Source organism: Mya arenaria, chromosome 8 (genome assembly GCF_026914265.1).
Source record: "Mya arenaria isolate MELC-2E11 chromosome 8, ASM2691426v1".
Taxonomy (NCBI): Eukaryota; Metazoa; Mollusca; class Bivalvia; order Myida; family Myidae; genus Mya; species Mya arenaria.
In genome coordinates, this window is record NC_069129.1 from 3,919,140 (window position 1) to 3,942,799 (window position 23,660).

Sequence of the window (23,660 nt, forward strand, 5' to 3'; positions counted from 1 at the left end):
CAGACATGACCAAGCACCCTTCCCTTATCCAGACTGACATGACCCAACACCCTTCCCATATCCAGACGGTCATAACCCAGCACCCTTCCTATATCCAGACGGACATGACCCAGCACCCTTCCCATATCCAGACTGACATAATCCAGCACCCTTCCCGTATCCAGACTGACATTACCCAGCATCTTTCCCCTATCCAGACTGACATGACCCAGCACCCTTCCCGTATCCAGACCGGCATGACCTAGCACCCTTCCCATATTGAGACAGACATGATCCAGCACCCTTCCCATAATTTATCTAGACTGACATCATCCAGCACCCTTCTCCTATCGAGACAGATATGACCACGCACCCTTCCCACATCCAGACACTCATGACCCAACACCCTTCCCATATCCAGACGGACATGACCCAACACCTTTCCCATATCCAGACTGACAAGACCCATCACCCTTCCCCGATCTAGACTGGAATGACCCAGCACCCTTCCCATATCCAGACAGCCATGAACTAGCACCCTTTCCCTATCCAGACAGCCATGATCAAGCACCCTTCCCCTATCCAGACTGATATGACCCAGCAGCCTTCTCGTGTCAAGACTGACATGACCCAGCACCCTTACCCTATCCAGACGGACATGACCCAACACCCTGCCCATATCCAGACTGACATGACCCAACACCCTTTCCATATCTAGACTGACATGACCGTACACCCTTCCCATATCCAGACGGACATGACCAAGCACCCTTTCTATATCCAGACTGACATGACCCAGCACCCTTCATCTATCCAGACGGACATGACCCAGCACCCTTCCCATATTTAGACACTCATGACCCAGCACCCTTCCCATATCCAGACTGACATGACCCAACACCCTTCCCCTATCGAGACTGACATAACCCAACACCCTTCCCATATCCAGACGGACATGACCCAGCACACTTCATCTATCCAGGCGGACATGACTCAACACCCTTCCCCAATCCAGAGGGACATGACCCAGCACCCTTCTCCTTTCCAGACAGACATGACCCAACACTCTTCCCATATCCAGACAGACATGATCTAGCCCCCTACCCATATCCAGCCTCAGATCAAACAATTGTTACAGATCCTACAGATTGTTTACGTTTGCAATTAGCATCAAAAGTCTACCACAATTTGTTTCAGTACGGACTTCCATTCTTTGAACAAAAATAACAGTTTCATTCATATGAATTTTTAAATTATAAATCGACTTATTAAAGCTATTATTGTTTCACTTCAACAAAAAGCTTGCGCCAAATGATTTTTAAAACGATTCGTTCTTTTCATCTGATTTTGGGACATTTGCAAAATTAATTTAATCCTTGATTATGTATGCATTTACAATTCTGATCTAATACTGTTATTTAAAAGAAACGTTAATCTTAATGATGTGTTCCCAGTAAATTTTAGTTTTTCAATATTATCTGTCTGTCAGTCAGATCTATTTATAATTTACTCCATTGAACTGGTCTATATGTTTTAAAGGTTCGTTTACACTTTCCCTACCGCTTATTTTCACACTTAAAATTTTTCACCAATTATCTCTTCGCACCTCCAACTTACCTGTATTTTCTATACTGTTCAACAAAAAACATTACTACTTATTATGTATAGATAAAATACAACTTGTCAAAAATAATAATTAATAATTATTCTGTTCAGCTCTATATTTGTGCTATTTAATGAAATTTAAAAACAACTTTCTCAAAACTAGACACGCAACTTTTTCAGCACAGTATAGCAATTTTCACCAATCATCACCTATCAACTCTATTGTTACAACACACAATACATCTCCTCAACCCCTACATTAATTTCTTTAGGAAAAATTAGCGGTTGGGAAAGTGAGAACACATCTTTCTAAACCTAAATTCAAATTCTTACGTTTGACATTCAACTTATTTCATGGTTTTAATTTAGGTTAAAACATTTTAAAAATCCCATACATTCATGATGTACTTGCCACGTGCCGAAGCAAGAAACATAATTTGTTATTTATAAAATAAATAAAAGAAAGTTTTTGTTTTATATAGTTGTGTTATCATTAATTGAGTTACGTTTACAAATTGCTTCTTTCGCATAATTGACCTTACGACAGCGGCTTCTAAGCCACGCCCCCTAATATCAAGGGAGCGAACTCTGTCTATGTCCGTCAAACAAACGAGGAAGTAATGGCGTCTCGCGTCGTTTCGCTTTCCGATATTCCTGACAAATTATCATAAATGTGACAGTACAATGCGAAAAAAATAGAAGTCAAAGGAATTTGTAACTGGCTGCTACATCGGTAGGCTCGATTTATCTTTAGAAAATGACGATATCTAACATTGACGGGGTGAAATCTATCCAAGTCAGAGAAAATCGGATAGCCGCCATGTTGTCAACATTGATATCGATACAAAGGAAAAGCGTGTGTGTGACGGATACTGTAAATGCAAACAAGGGTAAGTTTAACTTTTAAAGGGTTTAACACCGGTCCTTCTTACAGTATTGTTGAAACAAAGATTAAATCATCGCACAATATGAGTAAATCATAAATGGCCCGAATGGGGAACCCGGAAGTGACATTAAATAACAGTTACATGCCAGCTATACAGTATTACCTTGTATTCTATAGTATGAGCAGAAATGGTTTATTGGAGTTATGCATAAAAAGTTTCAGTTCTAAGCGATTGAACACTCCCCCTTATGAATAATAATGTAATAGTTGACAAGTGACAATCGTGGGTGATACCAATCTGTAACTTTTGCTTTGCTCAAACATTCACATGCTTTGATTTTTGTTCTTACAGAAATTGTGGAACATGTTCACACTGACTGTAAAAGAAGACCTGGGAGGAAAATTGCCCCCGGTGTGGTGCTCAAACTCACAACCACCAGAACACTAGCCCGGCGCTCTAACCAACTAAGCTGACCGGGCAGCTGGTTCTAACCCACACACACTACCGCAACAGGGGACCTAGCATAAGACCGGAAACCGCCCCCCCCACACACAATATTTGCCAGTCCAGGCAATGTCAACCGCAAGAGAAAACCAGTGATGACAAGTTTTACAAATAATCGGTAGGACCTATTTTAAAGCTTTTTATAACATTTAGTTTTACTTTGCTGTACAAAAGTATTGGACTATTTGTCCAGAGAAAAACAACAACCACAAAACATTAGCTATTATCTTGTCAATATTTCATTATGATATACATGTAGGAAGCAAACATCAAAGGCAGTAGCATTTACAGCTAGTATTAAAATATTTAACAATACATGTAACTGATTTATTTTAATATTGGCATCTTTTATTTATTTCAGGAAAGTGTGGTCTTTTGAAGAGAGTTCTTGAAGTTGTTCAGCATGTTGTTTTGATGGATTCTTGGAAGGATGTACCTCTATGATGTTAGCTTCAGTTCTGGATTATAACACCAGTTGTTGCATATTTAATATCAGATTTATTAAATACATTGTTGTTTTGCAAACATTACTTAAACTTTGATATTTCTTTGGTGTTTATGTATGATATTGTAGGTGAATATCTCTTTATTGCAATGGCAAATATATTTTAAAATATATAGCATTAGCAGAAGTTATTTTTCACTGTTAAAGCTGCACTTTCACAGATTGATCACTTTGACAACTTACACAGGATTTGATTGCATTTATCATATTTTGGCTCGGAGAAGTTTGCTTTGTGATTTATATATTAGTTCTTAATTTAAAGAATGTCAAAATAAGCCGATTCTGAGACAAAAAGTGTCAAACTAGAATTCTGTGAGAGTGCAACTTTAAGAATACTGTTAATCGAGTGTGCATGTGATCCGGGCTCTGAACATTGGATGAACTATCATTAAATATTGTAGATTTACGTAAATGGCCCAAAATATAAGAATAACAATGAAAATATGTACATGTTTGACTTGTTCTTTATTCATAATAAGTCTAAGTCTTTACAGCACATGTTTGGCGGAATCAAGTTCTAATGAACATAATAATTGATTTAAATGTGCAATGAAATAAATTGTTTTATACAGAAAATAATACCTTAACGATTCAGACCGATCTGTTCTCGTTTTTTTTTTGGTGGCTCAAATATTTATCTGAGTTTTGGAGGAGGCCTAGCTGGTGTGAGCTGGTCAAATACAGTAGCTGCTTGAGGGTCAGGGTTTTCTTGATTGGATTTCCCGTCGACAAAGTGCTGATATGAAAATAAGAAATCTATGAAATGTGTCGGAATAACAGCTACAAAAGCCATTGTTTACATAGGAACCATACGAGTAGATGAGATTCGGAAGCATGCGATGGTTCGGGCAAAAATTTAGTTGTACGATATTTCCTGATTTACTTTGAAAGCAAAGCAGTTTATAAAAACTACATAACGGTATCAACAAAAATACCTCTATCTTGAATGAAATCAATCGTGTCCATGTTGAAGCTGATATTAAATGGCCATTAATGCCGATTTGACAACACAAGCCAAAGCATAAATGTACGATGTTTATAGTTTAAAAATAGTAACACTTATTTAGGTCATGCACGGACAATTTCGGATAAATTATTATACCGTTTATAATGCAAATACAAGCACTTTCACAAAATATGAAATGGCTGGTTTGAATACTGAGGCCCTAACGGGGACATACTTAGAAACATAATCTGTATCGTTACAAACAGTGTTAACATTAGCCTGTGTATTTACTTCACATTCATCGCAAACTCTGCCGTTTAAATCACAAAATATTTATATTTAAATATTATATATATATAACAAATAGCCTACTCTTCATTTAAGGAATGAATTGCGGGGTTTATGTCATTATCGGGGTATGAACGCGATAAGGCTGGTCAAAAGGTGTGGAATCTGTGAAAAAATCAACTAATTGAAATCACATTCAAATGTTACGTTATGAATGTACAAGGGATATGAGCACAAAACAATTTCTTTTATCTAATTATTACAACAATCTCTATTTTATTTTACGTATGAGTTCAGTGCTACGAACAATATATTATTTGTTAACGTTTATTTTTAGTTGATTTATTAGTGAAACTTAGTCAAAGTTCGGATGCGGAGATATGTTGCATACACTTTAAAGTTTTGTTTTGAAAATAAGCTTACAACTGCAATGGCAATCATCTATCATACAATTCGTTTATTTGGCATTCGAAACATGTCTAAAAGTAATCAGTTAATTCAAAAGGACATCATGGCATAACTTCACATTTGATCACTGTTTCAAAATGTCACTTTTATGCCTTATTAGGAACAATTATATTTCTAAATTATTGTCAAAACTTACACAAAAAAATGTTTACAATAAAGGTAGTATTTCTTTGATTGTGGGCCAACGTATATGTACAGTAGTATAACCGTAAAGTAGAATACGTTCAAATGCATGTAAATTCGTCTAGTAAATATGTCCTGGCTTGTTAAGGCTTTACCCTCTCTTCCAACTAAAAATACTAGAATATGATGTTTTTACTTGAATTTAATTTGTAAATCGTTTACATTAATATGAAGGTAACAATACAACAAATGATATATTTTTGTCTAGTCAGACACATTATGTAAGCATCTGTTTGATCGCAAATGACGTTTTATTTTAATGTCAATATTTATATTTAAGAAAATTTAGCAAACACTAAAAACCATATTTCAGACTTTTATTTAATCACTCCAAAATCAACAGTTAATTATAATTACTCCAGAAACTACACCAGATAACATTCTAGTATATATCGTTTTAATTGAAGGGATTTAATAAGATGTATTGAAGAACAAACCCTTTGACACAAAATGCAAAACCCCATATTTACACGTTGACTTAGCCCTAAGGAAATATTATTTTAGATATCGGAGACCTTTCTCAAATTCATTTAAGAGATAGACATAGATTATCTTCAGCTTTCTCAGAAACTCTTAAGGCCAAATATATAATAATTATTGAATAAACGTTTCAACTCTGTAAAGTTGTTCTTTGAAGATAAATAAGATGAATAATGAAGCCTTTGACATCATCAGAGCGAATGTATTTGTATCAATATCTTTCTTCAATTGCCATTTAATGTAAGAATAACAATATCAAGCGTTTAATGTGATGGATGGTAGAAAACCATGAGTTTTTCGTTTGTTTGTAGAAATAAATTAGCGACATAAAAGTGAAAGATCATATTAGCCTGATGAATAAAATATGCAAAAAATAATGAATCTTTAATATGTTTTTATTCCTCCCAAACTTTCCTCTATTAAAGGGTTTCTTTTTCTAAATGATTCAAGACCAAAACTCATGTTTCCATAACAAGCACGGATTTTGTCCCGTCTTATTTCGGCTGCATGGTAACGGGTTAAAACAGAACATAACAGAATATTTATTGTTTACTTGAACATATGCAATTCATCGTAACAATAACATAAACAAATGACATGGCAATATTTGTTAAATGCGAGAGTGAATACATATATAACTATGTAAATGGTTTTAACATGTAAAAAGCAATAAAGTAAAGCATTATTATTCAAAGCGTTATATCGTTACTAAATACATGCTTGCAAAACAAAGCTTGTTTCGTAGAAATGCAGTATTTCAGAGTTTAATAATTGTTTAAATTCAAACATATTTGGTCTTGCATAGTAAAATGTTTTTATGTATTTTTTCCTCATATCACAATACAAATCAAAACAAAGAGATATTCGTCTTCAATATTATTATGAGTCTATATCATTTTTCTAATGCCCAATAAATGAGTCGATTAATCTGTTCTTAAAAATAGTTAAATAAAATAATCAATATTAATAGTCTCCGGATACGGGCATACTTCATTAATTCCTGTATTTTGTGACATAGTGCGTACATTTGAACACCAATTATTTGAGTTTGCTTTATTTTCTGCATCGTATCGAAGGCTTGCCATGTATGATATAAAATGCACTTGTCTCTTTTAAACTGATATAATTTCAGGAAATATGTTACAACTCGTACATATCTAGTAACATGCAGAGGGTGTACCGTCCTAATTCACTATACATTGCAGAGTTACTAGTGCTTATTTTTACACCAAGAAGTATTTTGAGAAATTTTCTATGAACCCTTTCTATATTTTCAGCTCATAAAAAGCCCCATACTTCACAAGTATAACACAAAATTGATGACACAAATGAGTCGAATAAACCGAACATAATTTTAACAGGAATTTCTTTCCCCTTAGTTATCCCGAATAAATTTCACATAGCCTTAAGTCCATTATCTGTTAATGTCTGTGAAGCGTTCATAATTGAACATCCGCTTGACAAAACAATACCTTTTCTTTCAATTCATTAGTATGGTAAAAATACATTTTCATTGTTATTACCTCCCTTTTTATGAATAACTATTTTTGTTTTATTAACATTAACCTTACGTTTCCACTTTTAACAATATGCATACAACTTATTCAAAGGTATTTGAAGACCTACAACAGTACCAGAAAAAAATTCAGCATCGTCTGTAAATAATAACAATTAAATTGAAAGTTGGTCTAATGTTAAACCTGCATCGTTATTTTCACTAAGGTATAGTTCTATATCATTAACGAACATTGAGAATAAAATCGGTGACAATATTTCTCCCTGTAAAAGGACATTATCACACTCATAAACATCAGATAACGAGCCCATATATTTAACACATAATCTTACTTCACAATAAATCTAATCCAGACTCCAATAGCTTATACCATAAACCATTTCTATAAATAGAATCAAAACACTTAAGTAGGTCAACGGAACAACATTATAATTTCCTTTTACTTTGCAGCTGTTTGTCATTAAACGACTTTACAAGAAAATTGCATCTTTTGTACTATAATTACTTTTACACCCGAATTTAACATCGAAGTCCGTTTCCTTAACCCACCGTTACAGCCTTTCATTTATTAACATAGTAAATAATTTTAGCAAAATAGCTTGTTAATGTACTGCTTCGATAATAATTATTATTAGGATCTGAATTATCACCTTTTTAAATATGGATAAAACTACGTTTTTTTGCCACGAGCTGGAAAAACATGGCTTTTCTATAATGTAATTAAACATAATATCTAAAGGAGTGTCCAATATGTTAATCCTCTCTTTGAAATATTCATAAGCAAAATAGCTTGTTAATGTACTGCTTCGATGATAATTATTATTAGGATCTGAATTATCACCTTTTTTAAATATGGATAAAACTACGTATTTTGCCACGAGCTGGAAAAGCATTGCTTTTCTAAAATGTAATTAAACATAATCTCCAAAGGGGTGTCCACTATGTTAAGTCTCTCTTTGAAATATTCATAAGTAATATTGTCAAAAGAACATGATTTATTTGTTTCTAGCAATTTCACCGCTGTTCTAGCTTCATCCTTCGAGAAAGGAGAGTCGAGTCCTTCGAATGTTGTTATATTCTCAGCAAGAAAGTTTTCCACAAAATTCTGGATGTCTACGTCTTCTTGAATTACCATTTGGCTTGATAAATTTTAAAATGCTAAAAAAGGAACTGATATTAAAAACTGCTACGTTTTTTGGCGCCCGTCGAAACATTTTCCAAAAGTTTTTTTTTATTCTCATATCATTCATTTTTTTTGTGCTTGTGTCTGATTATACTAGCGTTTACTTAATCTGCATTGATATTTATAATATTATTTTTGCCTGTAGTTATTCAGATATACTGTAAAATACCGCAAGTGTTTGTACCATTTCATCTGTATTTCATCTGTATTAAAAGAAAATCATTGTCTTTCATTGATAATAAGTGTCCACATAAAATATCAATACCTCGGCTTATATCTTCTAAAAACTGTTCTTTGTTTTCTACATTCCATTAATAGATCACTTTGCTGTTCAATTGATTTAATTCTACCGTTAATACTCTCAGATCGAACGAAATCCGAGCGTATTTAGAGAATGGTGTAATTTCGTGTATATCATTTTCTTTTAAATACAATCGAAATTAGACCTTCTAGTTAATAGGTAATCTACCACGCTCTCCCCGTTATGTTTGTAACAAGTTGACCTTTCAACGTCGGCGTCATTTCCAAGACGTCCGTTTCATACACGTAAGCCCTGAGATTAACATATATCCATAATCAATTCACCGAACCTGTTTTACGTTCTATCTGATGACTTCCACGGCAACTGCATATCAATGTCTTCTTTAGTTTAAATCCCTGAAAACATATCCTGAGCCTAGAAAATGAAAATGAGTAATTTCCTCTTTTATCTTTATCATGACTAAGTAAGTTCTCGGGAGCAATGAAAGTGAAAAGTAAGTAAAGAATACTATTCATCTGAAATAATTTCATCTAACTTTAACCAAATAATACAGTTTAAAGCATTTTTAATAATTTAACTCCTTTAAATACAGTATAACGCCCATATAAAGAAGTTCCTCCACTATTTCGTTTTGCTCATTATTTTGAACCTTTCTGAATAAATGAAACAGCTTAAAAACTTTCAAATCAATAGTAGAATTTGTGTGAGTCCAGGCTTAACTTTTATAATTGCTTAAAATATTTGAACGTTGTCATATGTCAGTCACGATTCATATTTGGATTTTAATCAACATAATAATGAGCATCGATTACATTTACAGTTGCGCCATACGTGCCCTTCTATGCTCATTTGGTCGATTTAAAACGACATCTTAAAACAAACTATTGTATTTTACATTATTTATTGTTTTATATTCGTATGAAGCATTGAAGCGTGTGTACTTCTCGGCTTGTTAGGCTTTACCTGCCATCGCCCGTTAAAAGCTTGTGACATTATGTGACTTGAAAATATTTATTATTTACTTATTTTAGGTGACAAATGATGATGAAGCGGTTTTGAAATTAAGCACGTTGTTTTACTGCTTTTGTTTATCGTGTACCTTATAAGTCATTAAAGCCCTACTTTACTGTGGTGTGTCGTTTCAGATTGGATAGGGTCGCATCGTATAAAGTAAGTTTATTATATGTACAAACTTACATTTTAATTTATGAAAAAAGGATGACATATATAACATTGGTATCAATTTTTAATTTTAAAGCAAAATAATTATTCGAAGGTTTGTAAAAAGTGCCATATTTATGACAAACCATCTTTAGAAATGATTTAGATTGCAACAAAGTTAACGATACGAATAACATTTTAACGAGTTTAACTAAGCTATGTAGGCAGCGATCATGGGTTATAAACCAGTATACAGTTGTTGCATGGGCATTTGTGTAATAGTCAAAACTGTTGTCATGAGGTGGAGCGGGTGACCTTTGAACTGTTGTCCTGGGGCAGAAAGGCATCCCCGAAACCACGCAATAACTGTTTTATTACCTAATTATTTATTTTTGTTCAAACATTAACTTATATCAGGCAAATTGTTGAGATCAAGCTCGGAAACATCATTACATCGTGACATTGTTCGTTTACGTCTGGTAATGATCATGATCATTTAGACGATAAGGCGCTTGAAATTTCTTCGGAATTTGCCATGAACCAAATAAATTACAAAACCAATACCGGAAATTCACGAGTTCAAACGTTATGCAATTTATTTTTAGAATATCGTTAAAACCTATGATGTACCTATGACGTAGCATCGCGCGCGGGAAACAGTTGATACTGTTTACCGGTCAACAGTTCAAAACTTTGTATTTTGATAACTATTTGTTAAACAGTCGAAAATAGTGAATTACATTTAAATAAGGCATTGGGTAATAACATAAATTGAAAACAAACACTAATTATAAAAAATGACTTTCCATTTTAGCATCTCACTGAAAATGCAAATTTCACTGACCTTATTTATTACTTCATACTTTTAAAACAAAGTATATCATTATACTTAAACCAATTTACAAGAGAGATTCATAACCGAACTTCAAAATGATATTTTGACGTCTTTTAAGTTTTAAGGAAAGAACCATGCTTTAATGATTATTCCTCGACTATTTTAGAAATAAATTTGAATTCCTTCTGCAGTTGAACTGCTTAACCACGAAAATATTAAGTGACAAAACTGAAGTAAAATAATTGACGAAAGTATGATTTATAACACTTTAATGTATGTTTAATCCATCTACATACATCGCCTGGCGCCCTTACATTAAGTTGCTACAAGTAGTGCTTCGCTTACAACTGATCGGTGCAATTAAGCCTTTTGCTCATGTTTTCTTAAAACTGATCCTGTCTCAATATTTATATGAAAAACTGGAGAAACAAGCTCAGTAGCCTAATGTTTAAACATAAACCCCGTTTAATGGCACAGGGTCAACGCTTAAGACATAGAACACAAAAACAAAAAAAAACAAAAACAAAGAAGAAACATGAAACTACAACACAAAACTCCACAAACAACACATTGCATATATACTATATAAAAACAAGGTTTGTGAATTAAGGATTGCTAGGTACCGCCTTGGAACGGTCAGTAAAATGTAAATGAACTTGGGGTTTAAACCAGACCTTTCAAAATACACCACAAAATGAAGTAGGTATTATAAAAATCAAAGTGTCTCGTAAATCCAGCGGAGGAGTGACACTGAAATAACCAAACACTGTTCCTAAATTCTTTGAATTATGTTTCAGAACCATGAACTCGGTGTTAATGTTTGTGTTGCTATGTGTGCAAGGGATTCATCTACAAGGTGAATATATAAACTAAACGGCACGATTGAATCGTCCTTAAACTTTGTTTATAAATTTAGTTTAAACATATTTTATTCATTATATACATAGATAACATAAAGACAAACAGAAACACATGTACAATCTAGAGAAAACATTAGAACGAACGATAAAAGTATCTTAAAAAGCTTCTCTCCGAACCTTAGTAACGTATATAGTTAGTGACGGACGCATGCACAGCTCCTAGTGCAGATGACCCAATGAGGTTGATACTGTTGAATTTATTAAGGTAGTGATATTATATTAACTGTAACATATGACTTTACTTTATTTAATATTATTGAAAATTTAAAGAAAAATGATTTAAAGGCGACGTGCACTGACAGATAGTTGTTAAAAGTTGATCATTTTTGTGTTATTAACAATGTTTAAGTATTCTTAGTTAATTTTCATTAATCGAATAGTCGTTTATTCTGTTCGAAACAGAATGAGAAAGTTTAAGAGGAAGGAAGATGAAGAACGAGTGTGAGGTGGATGCTGGAAGGAAGGAAATACCTTCAGTGCAAAATCTACCACTGAATCCTGATTGATAGTGCATGTTTTTAGAAAGAAGACAATTCATGGTCGGGGTGGTTAAAAGTAGTTGGATGTGACTGTTCACAGGCTATCAGAATGTTTTGACCTTTGAATAGATGTGCATTCCATCGAACACTTTTTCATTATGCTCTTCTGTCAGGGAAGTATTACCGTATAATAAATTGCAAAGCGTTACGCTATCCAAAGCTTCCACACAGTTGGGCATAAACCTTCTTTGATCAGTATAAAGAGGAGTGATAAATGACTTAAGAGTTGTTCACCAATCCCTAGAGCTGAGTCCACTGGATTTAAGTTTCGAAGCAAGCGAGTCAAAATATCTTAATTTTAAAAATCCGGATCAGAGCGACAACTTGACTACGTAAGCCGCGAAACTTAGGCCAATAGTTCGGATTGTAAGTTCGTTTGACCTTTTTATAGGTTCGTTTGCGTTGTCGATTTTTTTATTTTAAGGTCAGTATACATCCAAAGAGGTTTAAGAGGATTTATATTTATTACCTTGTTGAGAATACATCTGTTGGAAATATCAACAATTGATTAAGTAAAATTAGAAATAAACAAATAAATACTTGTATTCCTTATTAGTGACCAATCAGTGTCCGTAAGCTTCTGGCAAAGTCGATTCTAGTCCCTATTGTCATATTTCCATATTCTACGACGGGTGACCTTCTTTACAGGTTAATAGTATTTAAATAAGCCAAAAATAGGGCAATGAAAACGAATGTTTTGATCAATGGACTAAGGAGTTTAAATTGGAAACAAATAAGAGATCGATTACTGACGAAGAGTTTTCTGTAAAGTGATTTGGATCTGAGATGCATATTCTCATTCATCAGAGGTTCGATCGTTTTAAATCTAAATTTATTTTTTGGTACGTTACTCCGGTGAAAGGTTCGTAACTCTGGTAAACGGGAATGGAACCGCATTGCTTTATGGCAAACTGTTCTGATAAGGAATTGATTTTTTGCCCTTTTTCTCTTTGATATAAGCGGCAGAAACACCATAGGTATATCTTTGCCGATCACGACGAACTGGTCTAGAAAAGCCAGGGATTAGAATTTGGTCGTCTATGATTGCATCAAAGACGACCATGTTTCAGTAAAGATAACGAAAGGATTTGTACGAAACGCTTCATATGTCGTGTACTTTATGTCAAATTTCATGGAATAAAAAGATCGAATTAAACTTGACGTGCAAGAATACCTTAACTAGATGTAATTTTTGAGATTCAATCGTAAAGAGTAAATCACCTGCATCGCTTATTAAGCTCATTAGGATGAAAAGACAAAGTTAGATGGTCACGGGCGCTATACCTTTATTTAACATTTGCGACGTCCATTTTGGTTTGCCATTTCATGTAATTAAACTTATAAAAAGGAGATATGCTAGTACCATCGTCGGTATGGGGTTTTAAACAAAGTACGACCAAGATGTTGCTTCAGTAGAACATGAAATTTTGACAACCACACCACCACTACACTGACAGTGAAAGAAAGAGAAAGTAAAAATATAGTATATCTAACGGCGACACAGTTATTGAGAAAATTGATTAAGTTTTATAAATCTATATAAGGACATTTGTACAGAAAGCCATTTGTCGGAAGTAAAATGAACATACAAAAGATCTAATAAGGTGTTGGAAGCGTAGTAAAATACATAATGTAAAATAGAAAAGAGAAAAATCTAAGAATGAAATTGACATTACATAGTAAACATTAAACTTTAATTGAGTATTGCTCTATAGCATGCAGTTAGACAAGAAACATATGTCATTGTCTTATTGACTGAATTGTGATACTAATATTTTGACATTTTACAAATTATGTTGAAATATTTTAAGAGAAACAAACTGTTTTATACTAAGATCTAGTCTTAATTTAACATGCAAATATTTAACAAATCAAACAAACAAACTTCGTTATCAATCAATAAGATATGTCTTGAGAGACGCAAAACATATAGTAGTTTGAAATGTACGAACATTATAGTTTATCAGTTTAATATGCCGTTTAATAAATGTGTCATATGAATTAAATGCATTATATTATATCAACGCTTATAAGAAGATAATTTAAAAGGTGCAAAAGGCAAACGTAAACTTTTGAAATTATTTTGAAAATTACCTTATATTCAATCGATTGCTATTCAAACGCACTGCTTTTCGATCAATGTGTTTAATCATTTTTTACAACAAACCTTATGTGGCCGTTACCTAACACTCTTTGCAGGCCACACAAATGGCGAAATCGTTACAGCCAACGAGTGCAGTGTTTCGACTATTTTGAATGTAGATTTTTTGTCAATTGTATGGTAATGAAAGAGGTTTTAGCACAGATGTTAAAAACGGTTCAAAGAAAAATAAGATGACAGGAATAAGCACTTATTTAAAATCCTGCTAATGATGTATACGAGACTACGATACTATCAAATCAGAATATTGACGAGCCCTATTTGAATGAACTACGGAATCAGATATTGTACGAAACATTGACAAAGTAACGGACGATACAAATCTGAAACAATACTAGAACTAAAAACACACAATGCTGATACTGTCACATTGTTCAGCCAAAATATATTTCCATTCTAAATCATTTCATTTGAGCATTAAATTTCTGAACATTTTAATTTCTACTGCTCTCGTATCTGGTGGACCAGATACCTCGACGGGACCAGTAGCTGTTAAAACCACATACACGAGGGCCTCCACGGGACCAGTCATTATCAGAGAGGTTTGCCCCAAAGGAAAATGCGTCATGCTAGAAAATATCTCAACTGCTCAAAAGGTAGTGGTGATGTATGATACAAGTTATACTATATGTTTTTTGTTTAATGTGTTATCCTTTTGTAGACTTTAATATATATATTCTTTGAATATTCGAATACCGAATTTTAAATTCGAATACCTTATATTTAAGGTATATAAGGTATTCGAATTTAATATTCGGTATTTGAATATTCAAAAAAGTGTTCAATAAAAAGAATTAAAAACCTTTTGTAGGTCGTTTGTCTTGTTTGTCAACGATTGGCCCCTATAAATGTGATGACAATGCACTTGCCATGAGCTACAATAATGTTGTTACATATAATGTGCTTTAAACTGTTTTTCATGTTTCGATACATTGTTCGTGCTTTGAAATGTAAATATTTGTTGTATAGCGTTTTATGTTATATTTGCTCTTCTCTATTGCTGTAAAGTCAAATCCACATATGTTTTCGTTCCTTTTTTTACTAGTTCTCGAGTTGGTTTGGGTTTTCCATAGTTATATTTAGTCAATTAAGAACTCAATTTCAGAACGAGGCTGCTCATCCTACGGAAAAATCTTCCATTTGCGCAATAAGCTATTTGACTCTGAGTCCATCTAATTTCACATTGTTGTTGTTTGTTTGTTTATAATGTATTGTTTTTTCCTGAAAATGGAGAATTTCAAAGGCTCATTTGGGGGAAATCAGGCTAAGACAAGGTAGGGTAAAAATGCCCAGGCTTTTACTTAAGTGAATAATAATAATAATTTACTACATCTTCTAAAATATGTATTTCGGTATTCGAATATTCGACCGAAAAAATTACCGAATATTCGAATATCAATTTTGCTATTCGTTTGCAATTCGTATATATATTTGGATAAGGTATTAACATGATTGTTGTAATAAATACTAGATACATTAATTGTTTTGTATTGTAAAAAATGTTAAAATTATAGCCGTTTGTGTAGATTTGTCACGCCTCAAATTCTGGTACCGGTTGTTGTTATGTTGTTATGAATGAAAGTGGATTAATCATGCAAATAAAGGATAGTATCGATATTTAATAATATGTAAGTTTGTTTTTTAAAACAAATATACACATCAGAAGGAATGGATAATATTATCTTCATTGCTCTCTGTTCTTTGAAAAAGCTACTGTGGACTGTATATCATAACTGTGTTTATCAAGAAAAACAATAAAGATAAGCAATCATGACTGATACTTTGAGCCTTCGTTACAACATTTAACAAGCATCTCATCTTGTGATTTGAAACAGATACATTTTGTACTCTGCATAACTCGCATAACCGTCATTAATAAAGACTTTGTTTTAGGTTTCAAATATGTACTTAACTGCACATCGCAATATTTGGGTCAATATCAAAGTGTAGTCCAAATTAAAATGGTGTGTTTGGCTTCTCTTTTTGTTTTCATTATTACTAGCTTTTGCTGTTTTGCAATCTTACCGTGGCTTATTTAGCAACAATAAACTTAATCGCTTAATTAAATAATTGAAATTGGTTTGGGGTCGTTCATCCACATTGTTTGGGGAGGGGTACTTTGTTGGTGTTATTTCTGAAAGGAAATACGTTATCAGTTCCTGGTTTTAAGGTTTAATTACTTATAATAAATCAAGAATAAAGCTAAGAAGACCAAACCTTATTTTCTAGGTGATTAGGTCAAAATTATTATTACTGTGTCCTGTTATATCTGTATAACTATGTACAAGCCGCGGATGTTTGTTTCGTACAAAAACAATTTCCATAACTCTAGAAACATGAAAAATGTGACGTTAAACAACAAATTGAAAACATAACAACATACATCTGATTCAAAGTATAATGATAGCAACAATGATATACACTCCATTTGCACATCTGTTATAATGGTCAACTGTGTCTTATACATGTTTCCATTACATAGGACGTAAATCTAGATGGATGGGTTTTGCGAATGACAATCGATGAGGAGAGGCAATACAACTACAATTTCCGCTCCTTCAACTTAAACGCTGGCAAAAGAGTCAAGGTAGACGTGTGCCAGTATCCAACCGGATATTTCATTAATCCGTTTGAAATTACATTAAGAAACGTGATGAAAAACCTGTTAATCATCAGTGCAACCACGGTTTTGGTTTGTGTTTTACCTCCATATTTGTTTTGGGGATTTGCGAAGTATTTGTACACGTTCCTTATTTACATCATCATGACCTACTCACTCTCACAGCATTTTCCGTCTATTTCAGATCTTTTCGCGGGATTCAGCTAGCAATGCGGGTCTGAATGACCTAATTTTCCGTGAGGGAAACTGGAGAGAGGGTATCAAGGTCAACACTACCCTCACTAATGACAAAGGGGAGGTGTGTAAAAACTTGCTTGTCAAAGCATTTATGCATTTATCTATTTACATATCCGCTTCAGGCGGTACAATCCGTGTGCTGAAAACCTCAACGTATAACATTTATTTAAGAAGAAGAATATAAGTGGAATAACAGATAGTATGAACAATCTTTTATCAGTTTGTTTTCCATTAAAAACGGCTTAATAAAGAAAGTGGCCCTGCCTAAAGTGGCTCATTTATTATTGTATCATAAATGAATCAAAGGATTAGGACAACACTTTTGTGAAAAACTATAAGCCATATACAAAACAGGACATTGAAACAATGAATATGTGATTATTTATGCGAAAAGACATATAGTTATTTGTACATTCGCAAGCATTTGCTAACAATGCGTTAGCTTTACTGTTGTTGAATTGCAAAATAATATTGAGATTAACATTGTATAATTTTAATTCTTAAAAAGTACCCTTTCTTTATGTTTTCAGGAGATGGCCAGCCATATAAAAAATATCGTGCTCATTGATAATAGGTATAAATAGATAAAACTTGAGGTTACATAAAAGAAACAGTTTCTTCGGGTAGACTTTCATTCAATAAACAACTATTTTGACCTGTGCAATTGTTTATATTAACGAATAAAGAAATGAGTTACTTGCTGTATTATGCTTCATTTCCACATTTACTTACTTACTGCTCAACAAGTTGGTTAAACAAAGAAACTTTTCCCAAAGTATGGTTAAGAAATAAATATCCAAAGGCTTAAGGTCGTTAATTATCAGGCATTACCTCGTTTTTTAGCATACATTGCCTTTCAATAATAACATCGCAAGGACCTTTGTCGCAGTAATTCTGCTCGTAACTTAACTTGTATACCTTAGCACTCTTACGCAGCTTAAGGTTTACAATTAATATATCTTAGTGAACATAATATTTAAATTTAAACAACTTCCGTTCTTATGTTTAAAAAATAATTGATTCTATGGTTTGTAAACTCTTCAAGTAATGGCGGCTGATGTGCATTTCACCCTTGATACATTAACAAACAAGTTTGGTTTAAATAACCTTTAAGTATTGGTTAAAATTGGTTATGGTCAGTGCAACGTTGTCAATGGATTTCAACAACAGCTCACGTGTTATAATGATTGCACTGACCGCTACCACTATGTTACCCTAGAGTTAACGTCAAATAAATTCTAAAGTTCAACCTAATATTTGCAATGAGGTGGTAATATAATCTCATGGAGTAATAAACGATATATTTTAAACATATAAAGTGGTATGTTGGTCCGGATAATGTAAGAAGTATATAACCCTTATCCGTTTTTGAGTCATTAAACTTACTATTTTTGATTTTTCGTTTGCTTCATTCGCTACTGTTTTTATGTTAAACAGGCTCTGATGAGGCTTAGATTGTTTTTAATTTAATAATTAATGGCCTTTGACTCAAAATACATTTAGCACATATCTACATATGACCAAAGGTCACACCAAATTATTTTCCGTTTCTCGCATGTTTGCCAAAATGATAAGAACGAGCGAGAAAATTTGTTTTCACAATTTTGACATTATTCATAAAACCCCAAGCGATCGAAGAGCGAACATATTGCAGTTGTATGAACAAGAAACCACTGCCATTCGGACGAGGTAAAGGCAAAGGCAAGAATTTCCATTTCTAAGACATACTTTGTTAATCCGTGTTACCCAAATGTACAACACACAGAGACTTTATGAGAAAAAAGTGGAGTCATAGTATTATACCTCATTAAACAAACTTTGTTAACCCAGCTAACCAGGAATTCTCTGAGCTTTTTTATGACATATCATACAAATGTCTGTTTTACAATGTCTTTCTCATGGAGCTGACGATGGCGATGAATGTGGTTGACATGGTGGTCCCTTTCAGAGCCTCAAGCCTATGTGGCCAACGTGGATGTCGAGGAAATACTCGACAACCGCGTTGACTTCGTTCGAGCTCCAAAAGACGAGCCCCGGTTCTCCGTTGACATCTTAATCAACATAATCTATCTCCCTTTCAGAATCGTAAGCGCCCAGCACAACGAAGTGCATATCTAACACTTAGAACATAGCAAAACGCAGATCGTCCATACCTGTGATTCAACAATTTAGTTTTACCTAATTACTTCCCGCCTAAATATCACGTAATGTCTGGTGCATTATTAAACGCGTAGAGTATATACATGATGTAAAAAGCCTCGGTAAAGCAGTCTTGATGCATATTTGGTTTTGCGGGATAATTACTTGTATATGTGCTATAAAATGGCTTTTACGTTGTATGTTAATGCCTTAATGCCACGCTTGCACCCAGGGGTTAGTACTTTTTCAAATGGTGGCCCTGTTTGGGAAAAAAGTACTTTTAACAAAGTATTCTCTACAAATTCTCAGATGTTAACAAACGTCATATGAAGGCTCTGAAATGAGCCTTTGTATAAAAGGGCATTTGTAAAACAAAGGTTGGCATAGTGTTTCCTCAAATATACAACTACCCAAAAAATAAATCATGTGACACATGGTGGTCTGTTTGGAGCCTTTGTATAACTATTGAGTCTTTGGTTTACATCGCCTCGTGTAATTTTTAAATTGGCTCTTTTGTCTTACGGGGACCGAAGCAAAAATACTACACAAAAGCTCCATACAGTGCTGTTGAAGAGCGCGAGCCTTTGTAGATCGAAGAAAACACATATTATACTTAACAAAAGCTGCGGTGCCTTTATATGAAAAATCAGAGCCGCTGTGCAACATTTCTTTATTTATACTTGTGATATGGACATCGGCTGGAGTCAGCCCCAGGAAATGCCGTGTGTCCTCAATACACTTATTTCAATTGATGCCAATGCGTATGTCACTGTCAAAGTTACTTGGTATTTGGACAGAATTTTGTCCAGTTAAGCTACCTGATTCGAGCGATTTGGTTCGACTGGCCAAAAATGCTGTCCAAATACCAAGTAACTGTGGTCACCGTAACATTTTAAGAATTGACAGGAGCTTTCCAGAGAGCGCTCACTCATAATGCCGAAGATTGCATTAAAGGATGTGGATTTCGATTGATCCATTCAGCCATTAAGTAAGTCCTCCAGTGAGCCTGCGTGCACATCTGTTAACTCGGGCAAGGAATCCTCTGAAACTGCAAGCGACCGTGCACCGTCTAGGCATTAAAGCAATTCTAGATTTAGGTCTAGGACTCCCTGCGCAGTAAACAAGCTTTACTGAAATATTTCAAGGAGATAGTAGGCACTGGACCATTATCCAACAATCGCCCATTTCAACAAGCTCAAGAACGCCGGGACCCTCTGTCAGGAACGAATTATTGCAACGTTGTTCGTCTCCGACTGAGCGGCTGACAGTTCCAAAACGATTTCAAGGCTGACTAGTTACAGACTTGTGGTGCTATGGAGCCCAGGAGTGCCAGGGAGTAATTCGTTTCAGTACAAAACTACCTAGAAGTAAAACTTGAACTCCTTATCGACCCTCTCAGATATACAAATGTCTACCTGCTGAACAATGGAAAAACGCGGAAAGCAAATTGTCTGCCATGTGGATGATTTGTGTTTTATCGAATCTGTCTTGTTTTGTGAAATGTCTGTTGCACAAGAAATTCATGTCGGCAAAAAGGTTTTGCAATACTGAAGAGGGCAGTGTCAAACGTATCAAGAACGCATCTTGTCAATGACACGAGCGGCCAAACCGTACGCAGAATCGACATTATTGAATACATCGACAATAATGTAATCAAACAATCAATGCACAAATTGGCTTCGGAATGCTTCATGGAAACATATGAAGCCAATTAGTATCATAAAATGTCCACCTTTGTTGTCAACAGTAGGTGCCGAAGAGTTGTTGTACCGCACATGATGTGCAAGAAGGTACAGGCGATTGAAATGGTGCTATATAATGGCAAAACTTACCATGTGGTGAGTGTTTCACACCACAAGAGAAGCTACTAAGGACCTGTACAGGTGCCTCTGAGTAAGATTGAATGCAGTGCATTTAAAAACAACACCAGTCAGTCAGCATCTTGGGATCCTCCCTCTGCAACAGTATTTTTATATTCGGGGCTCTAATCCGTATTTGTCATCCTGGGTGACCCAAGAATGTACACTGGAATACTGTCGCAAAAAGTATGTCAACTTTACATTTACCGACAATTTACAAGTTTTTGTGAAAATGAAAATTACCGTGACATCGCAAATCCAATATCAATATTTGTTGGCTAGTTTAATGACACGAGAAGAAACCCTTTTTAAAAGTATAGGGCCTACTACTCTGTTGTTCAAAATAGTTTCATAAAAACGGTAACTTTACTAAATGAAAATTCATTTTGTCGTTGAAAATCCAATGTCTATGTAAAATGTCCAATGTATTACTTCGCCATTAACGATGCAAGTTGTGTCTTACATTTGCTTAAATTTTGCTCTCAGCGAAGGTATAAAACCGTTAATTTTGTGAATTTTAACGCATAAAGAATTGAAATAAAAAGATTGAGATACATGAAATATAAAATAGCGTGGAACTGTTTTACGTTAATGTACCAGTTTGGATAAAACTCGATTCTACGATTCATTTGCTTCGTAAGGAGGCCTCTCAAAGTGTATTCCATCAAACAATGGCAACACAATTGCAAACTCGTCTTTTATTTCACTCTAGGCCATAGAAAATATGTTTTGGATTACCAATTGTGACCTTGAAATGATCTTGCATTAAAATGAACACGTTTTCTTTTAAAATCAAGAAATGTCCTTTATGTTTTTTTTCAATACTTTCAGCCAAACATAAATTATTTATTTATTAACCTCATAAAGTATAAAACAACGACTGTATATGAGTGGTCTATACCGGGCCAATACATTTATTCAATGGTCATACACGCAATGGTTTCATGAGGAAAAATTTGACCACTGAATGTAGCATATTGTGTCCATGCACTTATACATAGTAAAATGAAAAGAAAAACAAAAACACATTTCACATGTAACTTTGTAAATGTCCATGAAACCTCTTCTCTCAGACTTAACAAGTATGTCATGCACACCCAACTTTCATCCGAAACGAAACAATATCGTTTATCTGAAAAGACATGAAAGTTATTAACATATTCTTGATAAACATGGTATTTCTAATGAAACACATAAGCATAAAAAAACATCGAGGGTGGGAGGGAGGGCGACCAATTTTCTGATGGTTTAACTGGCCCGGTACAACCTCCAATGACGAAAACACGTTGACAAACGGCTTTTATACCAGCCGTTTGGTTATATAAACCAACTGACCATTACCATATATGGCAATAGTCGGAAATACCCCCCCCCATATATGGTAATTATCGTAAATACGATTTATTCCGAACAGAAAATAAATATATTTATATATGTTGGCTACATTTTTACGAGATATGGTCGTAAACAGTAAAACCTTATTTATTATCGTGTATATGTATGGATCTTTAAAAAAAATGAGGATAGAAAATGGAATGAATTGATGCTATTGAGAGAAGTCCCTATATAGTGGGACAGAGTCTAAGGATGGGACACTGGCATTTGCTAGGAATAAAATTCGTAAACTTAAATTGTTTCCTGCAGGTAGATGGGCAGATAGACTCAATGAATTACTTGGATTTTATTCAAACCGTGGATATAAAGGTAATTCTTTGCCTTCTAGTTCTTGAATATGAATTCCTGAAACAAAATATAGGGTGAATATAGCGTCCTTACATAACTTACCTTTCAGTCCTTTGATTTTATGCCAATTTTGCAAATTCACGTTATCTTTAAACCGTCTTTGACTTGCTCGGAGTGTTTTGGCATGTGACGATATTTTCTTCAAATATTTTACATAGGTAATCATGATCACACAGTTTGAAACCTTTAATTTTATTTTTGTGTGATACTCATAGTTTCAAACAATGACTGCATCGTATCTTTGACAAGTGTTTGCATTAGGTGATCTGAATTGTATTCCTCCGTCTGCAGATAGAGTTGGGATCTTGGGTTTATTATTTTTTATTTTATTATTAAGTTTCTTCAACGTAATGCATTCTAAGATAAGATTTAGCTTTTACGTTTTTTCCTTATTCAGGGTTGTTGGAATAAGGGTGAGGTTTGTGGACGTAAACAGGTTTAAACTCCCAGTAAATTTACATTTTACTGACCGTTCCAAGGCAGAACCTAACAATCCTTGACAAACATACCAAGTGTTTTTATATATAGTATGTATGCACTGCGCTGCTTGTGGAGTTTTGTGCTGTTCTTCTATGTTTCTTGTTTGTGATTGTTTGATTTTGTGTTCTATGTCTTCGGCGTTTACCCAGTGTCATTAAAC

At 34.1% G+C, this 23,660-nt stretch overlaps 1 protein-coding gene and 2 long non-coding RNA genes across 3 annotated transcripts; 2 read left to right on the forward strand and 1 right to left on the reverse strand.

Moving 5' to 3' along the window:
- Positions 1 to 2,253: 2,253 nt before the first annotated feature.
- On the forward strand, positions 2,254 to 3,598 carry LOC128244866 (uncharacterized). Its single transcript, XR_008263002.1, has 2 exons — positions 2,254 to 3,093; positions 3,337 to 3,598. It is a non-coding gene; the product is annotated as an uncharacterized LOC128244866 (long non-coding RNA).
- On the reverse strand, positions 3,187 to 4,317 carry LOC128244867 (uncharacterized). Its single transcript, XR_008263003.1, has 2 exons — positions 4,063 to 4,317; positions 3,187 to 3,433 (listed from the first exon to the last, which is right to left on the reverse strand). It is a non-coding gene; the product is annotated as an uncharacterized LOC128244867 (long non-coding RNA).
- Positions 4,318 to 9,855: 5,538 nt separating this feature from the next.
- LOC128242715 (intermediate filament protein ifa-4-like) lies at positions 9,856 to 17,900 on the forward strand. Its single transcript, XM_052959975.1, has 6 exons — positions 9,856 to 9,976; positions 11,600 to 11,658; positions 14,891 to 15,018; positions 16,905 to 17,009; positions 17,227 to 17,340; positions 17,810 to 17,900. The coding sequence occupies exons 2-6, from the start codon at positions 11,604 to 11,606 to the stop codon at positions 17,861 to 17,863; spliced, it is 456 nt and encodes a 151-aa protein (XP_052815935.1). The 5' UTR covers positions 9,856 to 9,976; positions 11,600 to 11,603; the 3' UTR covers positions 17,864 to 17,900.
- The last annotated feature ends 5,760 nt before the right edge of the window (positions 17,901 to 23,660 follow it).